At 39.1% G+C, this 16,949-nt stretch overlaps 1 protein-coding gene across 2 annotated transcripts in view; it reads left to right on the forward strand.

Moving 5' to 3' along the window:
- Nup35 (nucleoporin 35) overlaps positions 1 to 11,362 on the forward strand; it is a 26,196-nt gene extending 14,834 nt beyond the window's left edge. Inside the window, exons 5-10 of one of the 2 annotated variants that reach the window (XR_008214983.1) lie at positions 4,250 to 4,391; positions 7,413 to 7,482; positions 8,200 to 8,328; positions 9,441 to 9,605; positions 10,765 to 10,897; positions 11,067 to 11,362. Coding sequence is in view for 1 of the 2 variants with exons in the window: in XM_052723849.1 (XP_052579809.1) it covers positions 4,250 to 4,391; positions 7,413 to 7,482; positions 8,200 to 8,328; positions 9,441 to 9,605; positions 10,765 to 10,842 (584 nt within the window). In the remaining variant the exon portion in view is untranslated. Of the gene's footprint in view, positions 1 to 4,249; positions 4,392 to 7,412; positions 7,483 to 8,199; positions 8,329 to 9,440; positions 9,606 to 10,764 lie in introns of both variants that reach the window. The other variant, XM_052723849.1, reaches the window with a different exon arrangement.
- The last annotated feature ends 5,587 nt before the right edge of the window (positions 11,363 to 16,949 follow it).

The raw sequence follows: 16,949 nt of genomic DNA on the forward strand, positions 1-16,949 counted from the left end.
TCTGACATGTTTTGTTTTAAATGTCTCATTTTAGAAATAAATTTTCCCTACTAAATTCATCTCTGATGAGGAAGAAAAGACTTAACTGTTTTAGTTTCTTCTGTGGCTGTGATAGAATACCCTGGTAAAAGCAAGTGAAGGGAGAAAAGGCTTATTTGATTCACAGTTCAGCTTATAGTCCCTCTTTGTGGGGAAGTCAGGGCAGCAGGTCCCTGAAGCGGCTGTCCATCCACACTAAAGAGACTTCCCAGAAGGACTGTTAGTAGGTGTCTGAGGGCCTCCAGGGAATCAAGGTGTTCTGTCCACTTTGCTTCATTAGACACTTTGTCTGCTGTCCAAGGCACATCTTGATACAGTGAGTATGTCAGATCATACACTGTAAGGAAAGTACCTACCAGTTTATCCTCACTTCAGACACAGGCTGTGCATTAGAGGATATTCAGGGCTGTCATATCTTCAGATGAGTTGGATATAAATTTGGGGATTACCAAAATAAGCCTAAGTTTTGATAATTTATGTGAAAGGCTCTCAGAAACCTCTGCAAGTGCTATTATGATCTGTCTGGAATGACCAAGAGTCACCTTGGTAGTGTATGCCGTCACGTCAATCTGAGGCACCTACCATGACAGTTGTATTGTTGGGGAAATCCCCAGGGTGTAGGCATTTCTTCCTAGGAACCAAACAGGTCCTACTGTACAGTGAGCTGAAGCAAAATTCTTTCTTACACATCCTTGCTACTTTTTTCATCGTGAGAAGGTGTCATGCCTAAGAACTCCTTTCCCAATGTTCATTTATCGTGTCCTTTTGAAATTTCCCATAGTTCTTTTGTTTTCATTTCTTTTGAAATAATTGGATCTGTTCTTTAATTGAAGGGTAACAAGGGCTTTTGCCTGCTCTTTAATCTGATTTTATGAAGGATGTTTGGATAGTGATTTACCCAGGGAGATAAATTACTGTCCGATCTGATGTGTTTTGATAGGCATACTTTATTTTCATCTTACAAAGCATAGAGTATAGGTACCAGAAGTTTTATTTAAAAGAAGTGAACTCAGTGGAGCAATTAAATATTAACTTGGTGGGGAGCAATTCTACTAAACTTATGTAAATACTTTTTCAATTAATATAAGTAATTACATTTTTTAGATTAGTTGACAAGGCAAAAATTAGATTGCTTATTCATTTGAGACTTAATTTTGGTTTGTCTTTTTAAAGGTCATAATGGTTGTCTCAGCTTGAGCTTTAATTTAATTTCTTGCTTGAAGGTTATTGCATGATATAGCATAACTAAACTGTATCTTAATGGTTTATACAAGGCATAAAAATTGAATTGGCTTTAGGTTTTATACTGATGTACCTTTTATTGTCTTTGGCTTATTAAAGGCATATCTTTATAGAAGAATTAATTAGATTTTAAAGGGATGGTTGATTAGGTTTATTTATTTGTGTTTGAGACAGAGTATCATTGTATAGCCCTGGCTGGCCTGTAATTTGCTATTTAGACCAGACTGGCCTTGAACTCACAGAGATCCTCTTTTGCCTCCCAAGTGCTGGGATTAAAGATGTGCCACTATACATGGCAGGATTTATTTTTAATTATGTGTGTGTCTGTCTGTCTGTCTGCATGCCTGTGTGAATGTACGTGTAACGACAGTGCTTATAGAGTCCTGAAGAGGCTATTGGATCCCCTGAAGTTGGAATTGCAGTCAGTTGTGAGCTGTCTGACATGGGTGCTGGGAATTAAACTTGGGTCATCTGCAAGAGCATTATGTGCTCTTAACTGCCGAGACAACTCCCAAGTCCCTGGAATGTTCCATTTTAAATGTCTCAATTTAAAAATACATTTTACTATTAAATCCATCTGTGATGACAAGGAAAAGAATAATTGTCCAGTGTGTTATAAGATGTTTTAGTTCCTCTTCCTGTTGCATTGATTTAAAAATACCCTAACAGAAGCAACTTAAGGGAGAAAGGGTTTATTTGGCTCACAGTTCCAGGCTGTAGCCTATTATTGTGGAGAAGTCAAGACAACAGGGACTTGAAGCATTTGGTCACATTATATCCACATGAAGAACTGTGAGTTAATAATGCATGCATATTTGTGCCCAGCCTAATTTCTCTGTTTTCACAATCCTGCATCCCAGCCAAGAGATGGTTCCACCCACAGAAGACAAGTCTTCCCACTTAAGTTATACAGTCAACAACATCCATTACAAGCATGCTTACAGGCCGGGCTGGTATAGCCAGTTCCTCATTGAAACTCTGCCTGATTCTACTTGGAGTAGACAATCAAAACTAAAGATGACAGCATATATGTAGTTAGCACTCTTAGTCTATTTATTTGTATTGTCTTTCCCCTCTTTTATTTTGTCCATGTATGTATGTACTCCTGCCATGGCATACATGTTGATTGAGGTCAGAGGACATATTGTAGAAGTTGACAAGTCTTTCACCACAAGGATCTCGGATAGAACTCTAGTCATCTGTCTTGGTTGAAAGTTTCTTTACCTCCTGCTGAGTCACCAAGCTGGCCCTTTTGAAGGGATTTTTAATAAGCTTAGTAGATCTAGTGTGATCTAACCTTTTTCCTGAAGTAAAGGCTACATTAATAGGTTGGATTAGATGACTTCCTAAGCCCAAGTTATGTAACATATTTAAGAGAATTGAGATGTTTGAAATTTTAGGTGACCATATTTTTTTCGGTTAGAAATTCATTTACATTAGTGTTTTTATTTGATAACTTTAATTTGCTTTTTTGTTTTTAGACTTTTTAAAAAAAGATTTATTGATTGATTGAATGAATGAATGTATGAGTGCTCTCTCTGTCTGCATGTGTGTCTGCAGGCCAGAAGAGGGCATCAGGCTCCATTACAGATGGCCGTGAGCCACCATGTGGGTGCTGGGAATTGAGCTCAGGACCTCTGGAAGAGCAGTCAGTACTCTTAACCTCTGAGCCATCTCTCCAGCCCCTTATTAGAGTCACTCTTGCTCATAGTTTTTTGTTGATTTTTTTCAGCTTCATCTGAGGTATAAGCAAAAGCCCCTTTTATCAGGGCTTCCTTATGAGCCTGCTGGTCTCGGTCTTCCTTGCTCAGTGTGGAAGTAGTGGATTTCTTGCTTGTACTCAACACCAGCCCCAGCCTTCTCGGGCCCTGCACTGGCCATTGTCTCCACCTGGTTACCACACTTGACATTGATGTACTTTGCATTGTTTTCATGCTGCCCTCCCGTGTTCACAGCCCCTCTCTTGACTAATTGTTAGTTGCTATTGTCTAGGATAGTGTGGGTTCTAACATTATGTATCTGTTTGTCTTTGTTCTAGAATGTAGGCTCCATTAGGGATGCTTGTGCTTGGTTTCATATTTTTAAGACTTGTGTTGCTATGCCGGAAACATCAAGAATGTTGTTCCATATATATGAAGTGATTTCCTGAATTAAATAAATCACTTCTATTGTAAAAATTAAAGAAAATTAGTGTCTACTTCTCAGAAACATGTAGTCTGAATTGACAAGACCTTTGAGATGAAATAAATTTATAGAAGGTTTGGTGGCAGCCGGGCAGTGGTGGTGCATGCCTTTAATCCCAGCACTTGGGAGGCAGAGGCAGGCGGATCTCTGTGAGCTTGCGGCTAGCCTGGTTCCAGGACACCAGAGCTGTTACACAGAGAAACCCTGTTTCAGAAAACCAAAGAGGAAAAAAAAGGGTTAGTGACATACCTCTTCAATCCTAGCAGATGCAGGGGGATCATGTGGCTTAAACAACCAAGGGTTGGAGTGTAGCTCAGTGACAGGTGCAGTTGACTCACGTGTGTGACACTCTTGGATTTATCCCCAGCACTGGGTGTGGGGGAGCAGAGGGGGCTTCCATTATCTTCTGTTGGAATATACAAATGTTTACCATGTTCATGATGTGACATTAGTACTTAATTTCAAAATAACCAAATGCAGAATCATGTGTGATGGCATGTTCGTGTAATCTGAGCACCGAAGGCTGATGCAGGAGGATTGCAAATTTGGAGCCAGCCTAGGCTATATAGCGAAAGACAAAGACAAAATGATAAATTATCCCAGTTACTAATGACTGTCTCTCATGACAGTATGAAATGGCTATTGGCTACAGTTACATGTTTCAAATCATTTATATATAATGGTCAACTTTTAATACACTTTGCCATTTGAACTAAGATCTTTTATTTTAAAATAAGCTCATGTGTTTATGTTGGTAACTAACTTCCTAAACTTAACAATATAGGACAAAGCATGTTTAGTCCAGCAAATATTGGCCAACCACGAAAGACAACACTCTCTCCTGCCCAATTGGATCCTTTTTATACTCAAGGAGATTCTCTGACTTCAGAAGATCACCTCGATGACACTTGGGTGACTGTGTTTGGGTAAGGATTATGGACCTTTTAAAAACATAGCCCCTAGGCCGGGCAGTGGTGGCGCACGCCTTTAATCCCAGCACTCGGGAGGCAGAGCCAGGTGGATCTCTGTGAGTTCAAGGCCAGCCTAGTCTCCAAAGTGAGTTCCAGGAAAGGCTCAAAGCTACACAGAGAAACCCTGTCTTGAAAAACAAACAAACAAAAAACAAAAAACATAGCCCCACCCAGTATTTGGTCATATTGTTGAACAGTGCAGAAGCTTTGAAAGACTTGGACAGCAAACACATGTACACCTACTAGTAGATTCTACAACTATGAACCATTGACAACATTTACCTCATCTTATCAGTTATTTTCTGTTGCTGACATGTTTCATACTGAGTGGCAGACAGCAGTGTGCATATGTCCGTATCCTCGATATTCCTCATTTTCTAATGGCTCCTTCTGTGCTTAAGTAATCTTCTCAGCTGGCTTGAACTGGCAGTGCTGAAATACATTTATGTTCTGTGTCACCAAGGTGTCACACTCTAGTCAGTATTTAATAATAGAAATGTGGTGACACTCCTAGATGCGAAGAACAATTTTTATTGCTATAATAATGTAAGCACCTTAGAGATACCAGTAAATCTTTTACTTTACACAGATGAGGGAAATGGACTGTAGACAGCAAAGTGGTTTCTTCAGCCAATCACAATTCATTAAATAGCAAGAACTTCAGAAACTGACATCTTTTGATATCAGTTTGGTCTTTACACTAAACCACATGTAGATTATTTCTCAAAGTGTGATTGCCTCACTTATATTGGATCTTACTGTGTTCGTTTTGGGGAGTAGAACATATAAAGATAACACATAGGGCTCCTTGAAGGAAGAATAAATAGTGGACAATAAATGTTTATTGGGTTTTATGCGTTTAACATTTTAACATTTAAAAATTCAAAATGTGTATAAGAGTGCATGGTGGAAAGTCTTAAATCCTGTTTTTATTCCCAGCTATAACTGACCTTTCTCTTAAAGGTGTGATGGCCACTGCTTTGAAGGGATTTTGCACGTTATTGACTGCTCTAGTGAGAAGCAGGGCAACCACATTCCTTTGCATTTTTTGGAAGCCTTGCAAAGCCCCATGTCCCCAGCATTTGAGTTGGCTACTTGATTCTGTTTTTCAGTGTTTAAATATTCTATTTTTTTTCCTCACAAAGTAGGAGCAGTGCTGAGTGTGCATGTCAATTTCTTAGTCCGTTTTTTGAAAAAAGTACTTGAATTACTTCTAGTGTTTTAAAAAATATTTAAGATTTTTACAATGCTGTATCTTATTACTTTTATATTTTAACTATTCTGTATGTGTTTACTGAAGCATTTTTTTTTTAAGGAATAAAACTTTATTTTGATCATTTAAGGGGAGTATTTCCGAGATACATTATATGTTCCTTTGCTTGTTTAACTTCCATCAACGTGGGGCCATAGTAATAAAAATAAACAAGACATCCATTGTCTTGGATGATCGCCTTAAGAATAGGGGACTTTTAGATTTTACTGAAAGTGACCCTAGAGTCTACAAACTATGTCTTGTTTCTCAAATGCCATCTTCACATGCAATCATTATTTTCCTTTTCATTTTTGTACCCTATTTATTTGTTACTTTTTTTTGTACCCTATTTATTTGTTACTTTTTTTGGAACAAAAAAATCTCATATCCAGAGATCTATAAATAAATAAAAATGAATTTTCAGTTCTGAATTCAGTGTTTTATTCACATTGTTGGAGGGGTGGTTGAGACAGGATCTCACTCTATCCCTGGCTTCCTGGACTCCTAGAACTCAGAGATCATTCTGCCTCTGTCTTCTGAGTGCTGGGATTAAAGACATGTGCCATGGCCCCTGATTTATTTATATAGATTTTAATGTGTTTAATTTCACTTTTTTTTTGTCTGTGTGAGAGACTACCCCCCCCTCACCCCTAAACTGTTTAATTGAAGTTTCAGGTTAATATATATTAGTAGTTTAAATTTTGTAAAGCTATTTTTCTATACTGGTAATAGCTGTTACTATTTTCAGACAAAATCACTTCATTATTTGGACTACAAAAGTAATCATACCTTATTGCAAAATATTCAAACTGTGTAAGACTTAATAAAGTATTCTATTAAAGATATGGCTAGCCGGGTGGTGGTGGCGCACGCCTTTAATCCCAGCACTCGGGAGGCAGAGCCAGGCGGATCTCTGTGAGTTCGAGGCCAGCCTGGACTACCAAGTGAGTTCCAGGAAAGGCGCAAAGCTACACAGAGAAACCCTGTCTCGAAAAACCAAAAAAAAAAAAAAAAAAAAAAAAAAAGATATGGCTATTAAAATTTTGAATATCACCTTCAAGTAATTTTGTAGTAATTTAATCATTTTCAAGTAATTAATATCATTGTTATTGATGCTAGATTTATTTTTGAGTGTCATCCTTTTAAGTAACTTTTTAGCTTTGTTACTGATGCTGAGTTTTATTTTTAAGCACTAAATTCCAGAAATCTTAAGGTGATGCACAGTGCAGAGTGATACAGTTTTTTTTTTTTCTTTTTTTTTTTGGTTTTTCGAGACAGGGTTTCTCCATGTAGCTTTGCGCCTTTCCTGGAACTCACTTGGTAGCCCAGGCTGGCCTCGAACTCACAGAGATCCTCCTGGTTCTGTCTCCCGAGTGCTGGGATTAAAGGCGTGCGCCACCACCGCCCGGCGTGATACAGTTTTATAATGTTAAAAATTTCCCTTTCTAGTCACAATACACCTAATGCTTATAAAAATATATATTATGTGTATGTGCAGACCTGCATCTGGCTAACTGATGAAGGGCTGTGGTAATAAGCTATGGGAGTGGGAATTTCAAAGATTTCAGAGATGGGCTCTGAAAATGGAGAATAGCTGAATCAAAAGTAATTTTAAGGTATGGCCTTTGAGTGACTGATATACTATAGAGGAAGTATGGTATGGTAGTTTGCTTTTGTATTGATAATGAAAATTGACAGTTTGTCTGGGCAATTTTTCCCCCCAGGTTTCCACAAGCATCTGCTTCTTATATATTATTACAGTTTGCACAATATGGGAATATCTTAAAGCATGTGGTAAGGCTTACTTATATTTTTTTCTTCAATTAAGATTTTGATTATGGAAAAAAGTTATAAATTGAAGAACACTACTTCTGAATTTTGTCTTTTTTCTAAATTTAAAGAACACATACTGTGGAGTCTAGAAGACTCAAACTTGCATAGTGTTTGCTGAGAAGGAATAAAGAGTTGAGTGAGAGTGTCAGGGTCCACCCTCCCTTTCTTAAATAGTTCGCAGCCTCCTAGGATTAATAATATGTCTCATATTACATTAATGTTTTCTTCTTAAGCTTTATTGGGAACAGAGGAAGCGGGGAGCCCAGAGCTGCTGGAGTCTCCTAAGAGCTCTTTATCCGACAGCGGCCTTCAGAGATGCTTGTACCATATGCAGGCCATACCCAGAATGCATTTCTGTTACTTCAGTTCTTCTACACAAAGTCATGTTTATGAATATAGCCTTTTAGAATTTCATAATAGCTCCTAATAAAACTTTTCTGTAGGAGATAATTCTTCTGAGAGTTACTTTTACTTTTAGGGAATATTTGCCACATGTTCTATGTTAGAAAGTTGAGATCTGGATCGGGATTAGTGAAGCTGTTTCCATAGGATCTTTCTGAATTCTATTATGCAGCCTTTTACGGGGTACCAAATAAAAAAATGAAAGTTCGTTTTGTCCCCGTGTTTGTATGTCGTATATGGGTTTCGTATCTTAAGAAATAACTTGGTTCTTTGCAGATGTCCAACACAGGCAACTGGATGCATATTCGTTACCAGTCTAAATTACAAGCCCGGAAGGCCTTAAGCAAAGATGGGAGAATATTTGGAGAATCCATCATGATTGGTGTCAAGCCATGTATAGATAAAGTAAGTTGTGGGTGACTTAAAAGAACTTCTTAGTCTGTATGAAGAGCACAGATAAGTATTGACATTAGTGTTTGCCCCTGAGCCTCACTATACTTCTTTCTGTTAGTTTATAAAATGGTGTTTATGGTAGCATGGTTCTGCAGTGGGCCAAAAGTAATCACAGGACGTTAATCTGTCTTCACCCCTCCAGTTTTCAAAAAGAAATGTCTGGAGAGCCTAAGTAACTTGTGTGGAGTTGTTCAAGTGAGGCCTGGAGTTTAGACTCTGGACTACTAACCTACTCTGATCTTGCTCAGAGCAGCATCAGGTTCTGTAAACTGTAATGACTGGTGCTGTTTCCACATAGATGCTAACTAAAGCCAAGGCTTTCTGATACTCATTTCTGTGTCAGAGTCTTTACAGCTTACTTTATATGTACTTTTTCAATATTAGTGAGTAAAATTTAAACTTTTCATGTGGCTTAAAAAGTCAGTTTGAACATACTTGAAGTAAGTATATGCAAACCTCTCCCTGAATGTTACATACTGGAAGCGTTGCTTGTTGCCAGTATACACCGAAATTAAACAAAGCAGATGGTGTTTCTGTCTAGACTCCTTAAGGGAAACCGGAATAGGAAAGGATACTGAAAGTCTGAGGCTACTGAGAGGGCTCTAGAGTCTTCTCTTCCATAGGGATAGCTATGGCACAACAGTAATTGTACAATTACATGTAAAATAGTTTTTCTTTTGTTTTGTCCTTGCTGGCTTACCATAGGGTCTGCCCTGAGATGCTTCCAAAGAAGGTTTCTTACATGTATATCATATACTTTGATCCTGTTCATCCCCATTCCTCTCTCTTACCTCCTTCTCTGGAACCCTGTTTCTTCCCCAAACATCCATTTTGCTCAGAGATTCTTGTTCTTCTGGTTTATAATTAGATTGAGGCTGTTTGATGTGGCTGAGAGTTAGGTCTCAAATTGTAGCTAAGAAACATACTGTCTTCTCAAAGTTAAATTTTTTTGAAAACTTTATATGATCAAATCCAGTAGCCTCTTTTTTTTTTTTTTAGTAAGATTTTCTGTGAAATACTACATAGTATTAGATGATGTATCCTGTGTTTCTTTGTTTCTCCAGAGTGTCATGGAAAACAGTGACAGAGGAGCCTTGTCATCTCCATCTCTAGCCTTTACACCACCAATCAAGACCTTAGGCACTCCAACACAGCCTGGAAGCACTCCCAGGGTTTCTACCATGAGGCCTCTTGCTACAGCATACAAGGCCTCCACCAGTGACTACCAGGTATTTAGTATAATAATATATCAGAGAGAGAGAGAGAGAGAAAGAGGGAGGGAGGGAGGGGGAGAGAGAGAGAGATTACAGTTAAATGTTTCCTGATGGCTTTCCTTGGTGAAACCTTCAGACTTCTACATTTCCCATTTTAAAGTTAAGAACCTTTGCCAGTTTGAAAGTTGTCTAGAACATTGAAGCAGTTTGTTTGGGCTGGGGATATAGCTCAGTGGTAGTGCACGTATCCAGTGTGTGTACAGTGTTCGGTTTGATCTGCAGTACTGCACAGCAGAAGAAAACATTTCTTAAAATATCTTGAAAGGTTTTTTTTTTCCTCAGTTACAGTTGTATGCCCACCAGAACATTAATACTATACATTGCTGGCATGAGAAAATATTAAAGCTTATTTGATTATAAAAAGTTATAAACAAAAGCAAAGACAAAAAATCCTTGTAATAGTAGTCGTTATCAAGAGGTGATCAACTTTAAATATCAGAGATGAAAAAGCTGTCATTTAAAAAAAGTAGAGCAATTCATCACATTCTCTGAAGAATGGTAGAGGAATTGTGGTGCTTGCTTGGTGGTTAATTGTCCCCTACCAATTAACCAAGAGTCTTGAATTCTGGCACAGGTCATGATACCTGCACATGAGTGTGTGTGCGCTAGTCAGATGGGCAGTCGAATTTTGTGTTGTAATCTCCTGATATTTGGAGATCATTACAGAATTGGAAGTTTTTGTTGTTATCTTTTTAAATCTGTATTTTAAATTCCTCATTTCTTGTAGGGTTTGATTTTTCTTAGTTTTTTAATTGGAAATGTTAATATTAGAAATCCATATTTTTGTGTCAAACTTATATATAGTTCAGTGCTCTTAAGTTCATTTTGTTGTTTCTATTTTTTTTTTTTTTTTTTTTGGTTTTTCGAGACAGGGTTTCTGTGTGTAGCTTTGCGCCTTTCCTGGAACTCACTTGGTAGCCCAGGCTGGCCTCGAACTCACAGAGATCCGCCTGCCTCTGCCTCCCAAGTGCTGGGATTAAAGGCGTGCGCCACCACCGCCCGGCTTGTTGTTTCTATTTTAAATTAGACATTAACTGTAGAATTGACTTAAGAAACAGTAACCTAACACATTTTTTTCTCTCTTCTTTGTTGTGGTGTGTGTTTTATTTAATAGGTTATTTCTGACAGACAAACACCAAAAAAAGATGAAAGTCTTGTGTCCAGAGCGATGGAGTACATGTTCGGCTGGTAGTCCGTCCAGTACGAGCTGGACTGGGCCCCTTTGCGGAGGACTGCCGCTTCCTTGGGTTAGTTCTATAACCATCTACGGCAGGGTTGGAGTGCTGTCTCAGCTATGTCTGTCTTTTACAGCCTTTATTTAGGAAACAGCCCGTTTGTAGCTTGCACTTTAAAAGATGGCTGAAATACACCTGAGGAAAAGATTGTCCGATAGCATCTGTGCTTTCTGTGATACAGTGCATGCTTGGCACCTGGACAGCGTTGACTGCAGGAAAGGAAATGATGGAGTTTGAAGTGAGTCTCGTTAGCTTTCCTGAGGAGATGGATGAATTTCATGGAGAGCAACCACTACTTCACCATACGCAGTGATTACAATTAGCAATTTGAATTATGGTCTTTAATTTTAGATGGTATTTAATATCTTGATTTTTTTTTTTGTATGTGTCTTGTGGATTGTCATCTTCTATGTTCTTTTTAAAAACCACCGACTACTAATGTTTCTTAATAAACTTTGTCAGTTTTTATGTGCTGAATATTTGTTTGAAGGTTGATTTATTGGCATAAAAAGTTTTAAGGGTTCACTGAAATAATAGAAAACATTTTATTAACTTATACCTAGAGTCTAGATTTTATTACCATTTTGTTTTTTCCTACTTGATTTCTCTTTCCTTTTGTTTGAAGCACTTCTCAGATTTGAGTTATTTTTAATCCAAATACTTGGCTATATCAAAAAAAAACATTTCTATAGAGGTAAGTTTGTTAATATGCAAAATACAGGCCATTTAAAAATTCTGTATTTTTCCCCAAATTAACTGTTTATTCTTGTGCTTATTCAAAACATGGTCTTAATGAGGTTGCCACGGTACTAATAGTGTCTTATTGACTGTAGAGTTAAACAGTCCTCACCACCCAACACATCGGGCCTTGGTAAAGCAGCGGTGTGAGTGTGAGCTGCTTTCCTGGTCCAGTGCCAGTATTTGATCAGTTGCCGCTGGTGTTGTTGAACTTGGACCTCAGTTTGTCCACATCTTAGCCGTTAGGTCTAGAGAGAATTAATCGCATTCTGCTTTCCTCTTTTTCATAGCAATAGGTATACTTTCCACAAAGAGAAGAGGCGTTGAGTTCTAGTTGTCACACTTTCAATGGTGCTTACCTTGATCATTGGACACAGGTACAAGCCTGTCACCTTTGGACCGTCCTTTGAATCCTTTAGTGAAATGTTGTATTGCTGATGCTCTCCTGCAGCAGTTGTTTGGAGACAGTAAACTTCCCAGCTGGCACTGCTGTTGTCTTTACAGTTTGAAATTATTTTCTGTAGAAGAGCTCCTCCACCAGGGTTTGGTTGCAATAGCATACATTGATACAGAAATGCCAATCCTTACCCTTTACACTTCCAGAATAATGGCTTCGTGCCTTGGCACATGCTAGTGACATTATCATTTGGTGTCTTAGGAACTCAAATACAAAATATGTACATAGATCTCTCTCTCTCATACACACACACACACACACACACACACACACACACACACACACACACAGAGGGTGGGAGGGAGAGAGGGAGGGAAGGAGGGAGAGAGGAGAGAATCACTGTTTGCTTGTCCCTTTGAAAAAGTCAGTTTCACCCCAGTCCTGTCCCTTGTTCTTTTTTTTTTTTTTTTGATTTATTTATTTATTTATTACCTATATAGTGTTCTGCCTGCATGTGTTCCTGCAGGCCAGAAGAGCGCACCAGATCTCATTATAGATGGTTGTGAGCCACCATGTGGTTGCTGGGAATTGAACTCAGGACCTCTGGAAGAATAGCCAGTGCTCTTAACTGTTGAGCCATCTTTCCAGCTCCCCATGTCCCTTGTTCTTTTTGTTCACATTATCTCCTTTGGCTGGGAAGGTCTTCAGCACACCTTATAAGAAAAGTTTTTATTTAAAAAATACAGGGCATGTACCAAACTAATGTTTTTCTTTTAATACAATTTAACTTTACTTTAAAAAAAAAAACATTTACTGCAAGTAATTGACAATTTCATGGACACTTATAATGCATTCTGGTCACAGTCCTCTCTACTCTCCCTTATCCCCCTCTTCACCACAGTCCCCCACCCCCTGCAAGTCTCTTTCCCACCTGTTTTTAATATGTACTAAGTTTAACCAGGGCTTCCCATCTGAGCAAGAGTGTGGGCCTATCTGCTGGAACATCGGGGACTCAGCAGCGCCTGCACTACTGAAGACAAAAACACCCCCTTCTCTAGCAGCCATTGACAGTAGTATGCTGTGGAGGCACAGGACGCCATTTGCTCTTCCGCCACCTCTGACTTGAAGGTTGATAGGTCCAAGTGTGGGCTGCCTCAGCTGCTGCGAGTTCGTGATTCCCGGAGCATGCTTCCCCATTACCCAGCTCTACAGTCTTTCCACTCCCTCTTCTGGTACAGAAGTTCCTTTTAGGGCTGGACACAAATCAGTTACTCTGCATTCACTACTGCTGGCTGTAAAAACGCTGTCGGGGCTTAGTGTAGCACTTGGCCCTGGGCCATCAGTCTGGGCCTCAGTACATTTTTATATAAAACAATCCCTAGAAGGTTTTGGTAAGCTTCATTAAACTTACCATTAAGCTTCATTAAGCTTCTGCAAACTACAGCTGAAGATTTTAGTTTTCTGGGGTGAAGTTTTGCATTGAAGTATTTTATATCTTGTTTTGTTATACAAAAAACTCTATTCACAATCGAATTGGCTATGAAATGGGCACACACTTAAAAAGAGGCGCTTTGTTTTTATTGGATGGAGTCTTTTATTGCTTGTCTAGGCCTTTAGAAAAGTAAAGTTTGTTTTTTGGCTAGATATATTTCTTAATGTATTTGATTTTCCCCTTTAAGAGCCAAAGAAGTCTGTAAGCAAGTTTCTGCATTTTTGATTATTGAATCTAAAACAATGGAATTGCCATCTCTGTACAAAGTTAGAAGAACCTCAAACCAAGCCCCCTTTTAAAAGTTCAGAAATGGCGATTCACACAAGGATGGCAAAATTATTGTAGCACTCGCTAATTTAAGAAAGATAAAGGACAAAATAAAATTCTCATAGACCTGGAAGAATGTCCATGAAGTAGCTAAAAATTATAACCCCTTATATTGAATTTTAATGTGTTTAGAAAATTAGAATAGCAAAAACCTAGAATTTTAAAATTTTAAGAAAATATTGGAACTAAAGGTGAAAAAGTCACTAAGAAAACTAAATTAGAATAAGCAAAAGCAGATGTATTCCTTAAGGGGAATGTAAGAAAAATTGAGGCGGTGGGCTGGGAGTGAGCCGAGGTTTTTGTCCAGCATGTGTAAGATTGTGGACTTGATATCTGGTACAACAAAAGTAAGTTGAAGATGGCTTTTGAAATCAAAGGAAAGCAGTTAATGAGATTAATAAATCCTTTTGTAATACAGAAAACAGATCATGTTGAATAAAAAGGGAAAATCTGGCAAACATAAAAATATAACCACAAGTATTTGGAAGTGTGCATTGCAAGAACACCCAACTTAGCTGAGGATTTTAACACAGAGAAAGTGACAGCAAGCTTTGGACTTGACCACCTGTGTGAAAACAGCGAGACTGGAAACAGGAACTTTCCACTGGGGGAAATAGATGAATGCACCCGAGATGTTAGGGAAAGTGAATAAGCTTCTTTCTATATGCAGCTCAAACAATTCCTCAAAACAATAACTTGATGGCTATTGCCATCCTGTGGTCAGCATTTCATTTGTCTGCATCACTAGGCCAAAAGCTGGTGAGACTTAATGTGAAAGTTCAGCCAAGTGGGTAGATTCCCAAAGTCCACTATGGCAGCAAATTTTGGTGTGCCATAAAATGGTATGTCAGTTCCTTCCTGTTTACTACCCGTGTTTTCTCTGCACTGTCAGCTGTTGTAGTGAAACGCACTAAAATCAAAAGTTACGGTAAGGCGAGGGAGAGGTTGAGGCGTTGGGGACTTGGCTACCTTTTCCTGAATCGGACCCTATCCTGACCATGTTGTGAGCTGATAACTCTGCTGATGTGATCTTAGGACTTAGTATAGCTGATGATGCCCAGCTTTCAATGGGCAGCTCTGGTCACATGTTTACTGTTCTGTTATGTAACTGTTAAAATGCCAGCAGTTGCTTTATGATCAGTGAACAGTTACCTGTTACAGGAAGGTTAAGGCTCTAGAAAAACTACTTTAGCTCTGGAACAGTAGAGGTTTGTGTCGATGACTTCTATAATCAGCACTGCCGGAGACTGTGTGGAGGGACCCCAAAACAGCTTGACCCCAAAACAGGTCTTTTGGGGGTCCCTGTAATCTGGACATAACAACTGTATCTCTAGAATGTTAGGATATACCATACCATGTGGCCTAAATGGTGGGTTATTGTATTATAGCCTTTATTTGCTCCAGGGCCCTCCTGCTCTGCCCCATGGAAGTTTTCTGACACTCAAGAACTAGGTCTTTCAGTTTTCCAGTGATCCAGAATTCTATCCTTTTCAGCAGCGGGAAATGCTAAGTACATTGTTATTTAGGGAGGGGTTATTCCATGCCTTAGACCACTGTACCCCTCACAAATTCACAAGTGTAGTAAACCTGGTGGCTTTTCTTCTGGCCTCTGACAAGCACATGACTTACCAAGGTGTCCACAATATTTAATCAGCTTTTTTTTTTTTTTTTTTAATTTTATGTATGTGGGTGTTTAGCCTGCTTGTATATTTGTTCAGCATTTCCATACCCAGTGCCATGGAGGTCAGAAGAGGGTATCTGATCTCCTGGAAACAGAGTTACAGATGGTGTGAACTACCATATGCTGGGTCCTGTGGAAGAGCAGCCACAGCTCTTAACCACGGAAGCATCTCCTTTATATCCTGCTGGAGAGAGGAGAGGGGCTCTCAGCAACATTCTGGATTTCTCTCATGAGCCTTCCCCTCGCTTCTGGAAGAAGTGCTTCAGTTGGAAGGAAACTGCTATACAAGAGTAAGGTATGTTTCAGCTTCATTATTTACTTCAGTATTTGGACAGCAGAGAGAGGTGGTTGGAAGCCCTCCAAAAGTAGAAAATACATTTCTACTAGTAGAAAATACATTTTACTGTTTACAAGTTAAAAAGTAAGAAATGTCCTGGAGTTCTTGGAGTATCTAATCTGTGTACTTGGGTAGGAAGGAGAAAAAGAAACAGAATGTGAGGAGCAGAGTGACCACCTTGGCCTTAGTGGCCTTTGGGTATTTATTCAGTTGTCTTCTGTATTTGAAACTGTTCAACTGGATTGTTTTCTGAGTTCTGTCTCATCTCCTTGTTCTGATTCTGACTTAGGCCTGCATTGTTTGTTCATATCTCTCAGCTCCACTTGAAATAGATGTTTATGGTATATTGTTCTTTTCTGGGGTGTGTCTCTCCTGCTTTCATTGCTGAAACACAGGTGTCGTTCCCTCTTTTATCATGCTAATTTAGGAGGCTGGATTTCTTCTCTTCTCCTTTTTCTCTTCCCCCCTTTCTTCTTCCTTCTCCTCCCCACCCCCACTCTTTTTTTGGGGGTGGGTGAGCCTCACTATGCAGCTTTGGTGGGCCTGGAACTTCCTGTGTAGAGCAGGCTGGTCTGGAACTCAGAGACCTGCCTGCCTCGGCCTTCCCAGTTGTACCTCCAGGCTGGACTGAGATTTGATTTTGATACTTTGTTCTTGATTCTCTTTATGTAGATTTTTTTTTTAAACTTTTAGAAAAGGTAAACTCCAGGGAAGCCTTTCTAACTGCCTGTTGGCCTCTTTCCTGTGGTTTTCTTGTAATATTTAGATATTTGGCAGCTGGCTTTCGGTTTTCCTTGGCTCTGTTCCACTTGCCCTCATATACAGGGACCTTGTCTTTTCTACATTTCTGTTGTCATTATTCTCAGTTTCAATTCAGTCGAGCCACATTGAAAACAGACCTTTGAAAAGAAACAGCTCCTGTTCCTGGTGATGCCTGTGCACTTTCTGTACCCTCTCTTGGCAGAGTCCAGGATCCAGCTGGCGGGAAGAAAAGACTCTTTGGAACTAGTTCCACCTCACAAAGCAGAGTAAAGAAAAGGGATTTGGAACTGAGGAAATACATACTGCACACAAGGTTCTGCTTTGAGGAGG

This window comes from Peromyscus californicus, unplaced genomic scaffold (genome assembly GCF_007827085.1).
Source record: "Peromyscus californicus insignis strain IS unplaced genomic scaffold, ASM782708v3 Scaffold_7__1_contigs__length_154581171, whole genome shotgun sequence".
Lineage (NCBI taxonomy): Eukaryota > Metazoa > Chordata > Mammalia > Rodentia > Cricetidae > Peromyscus > Peromyscus californicus.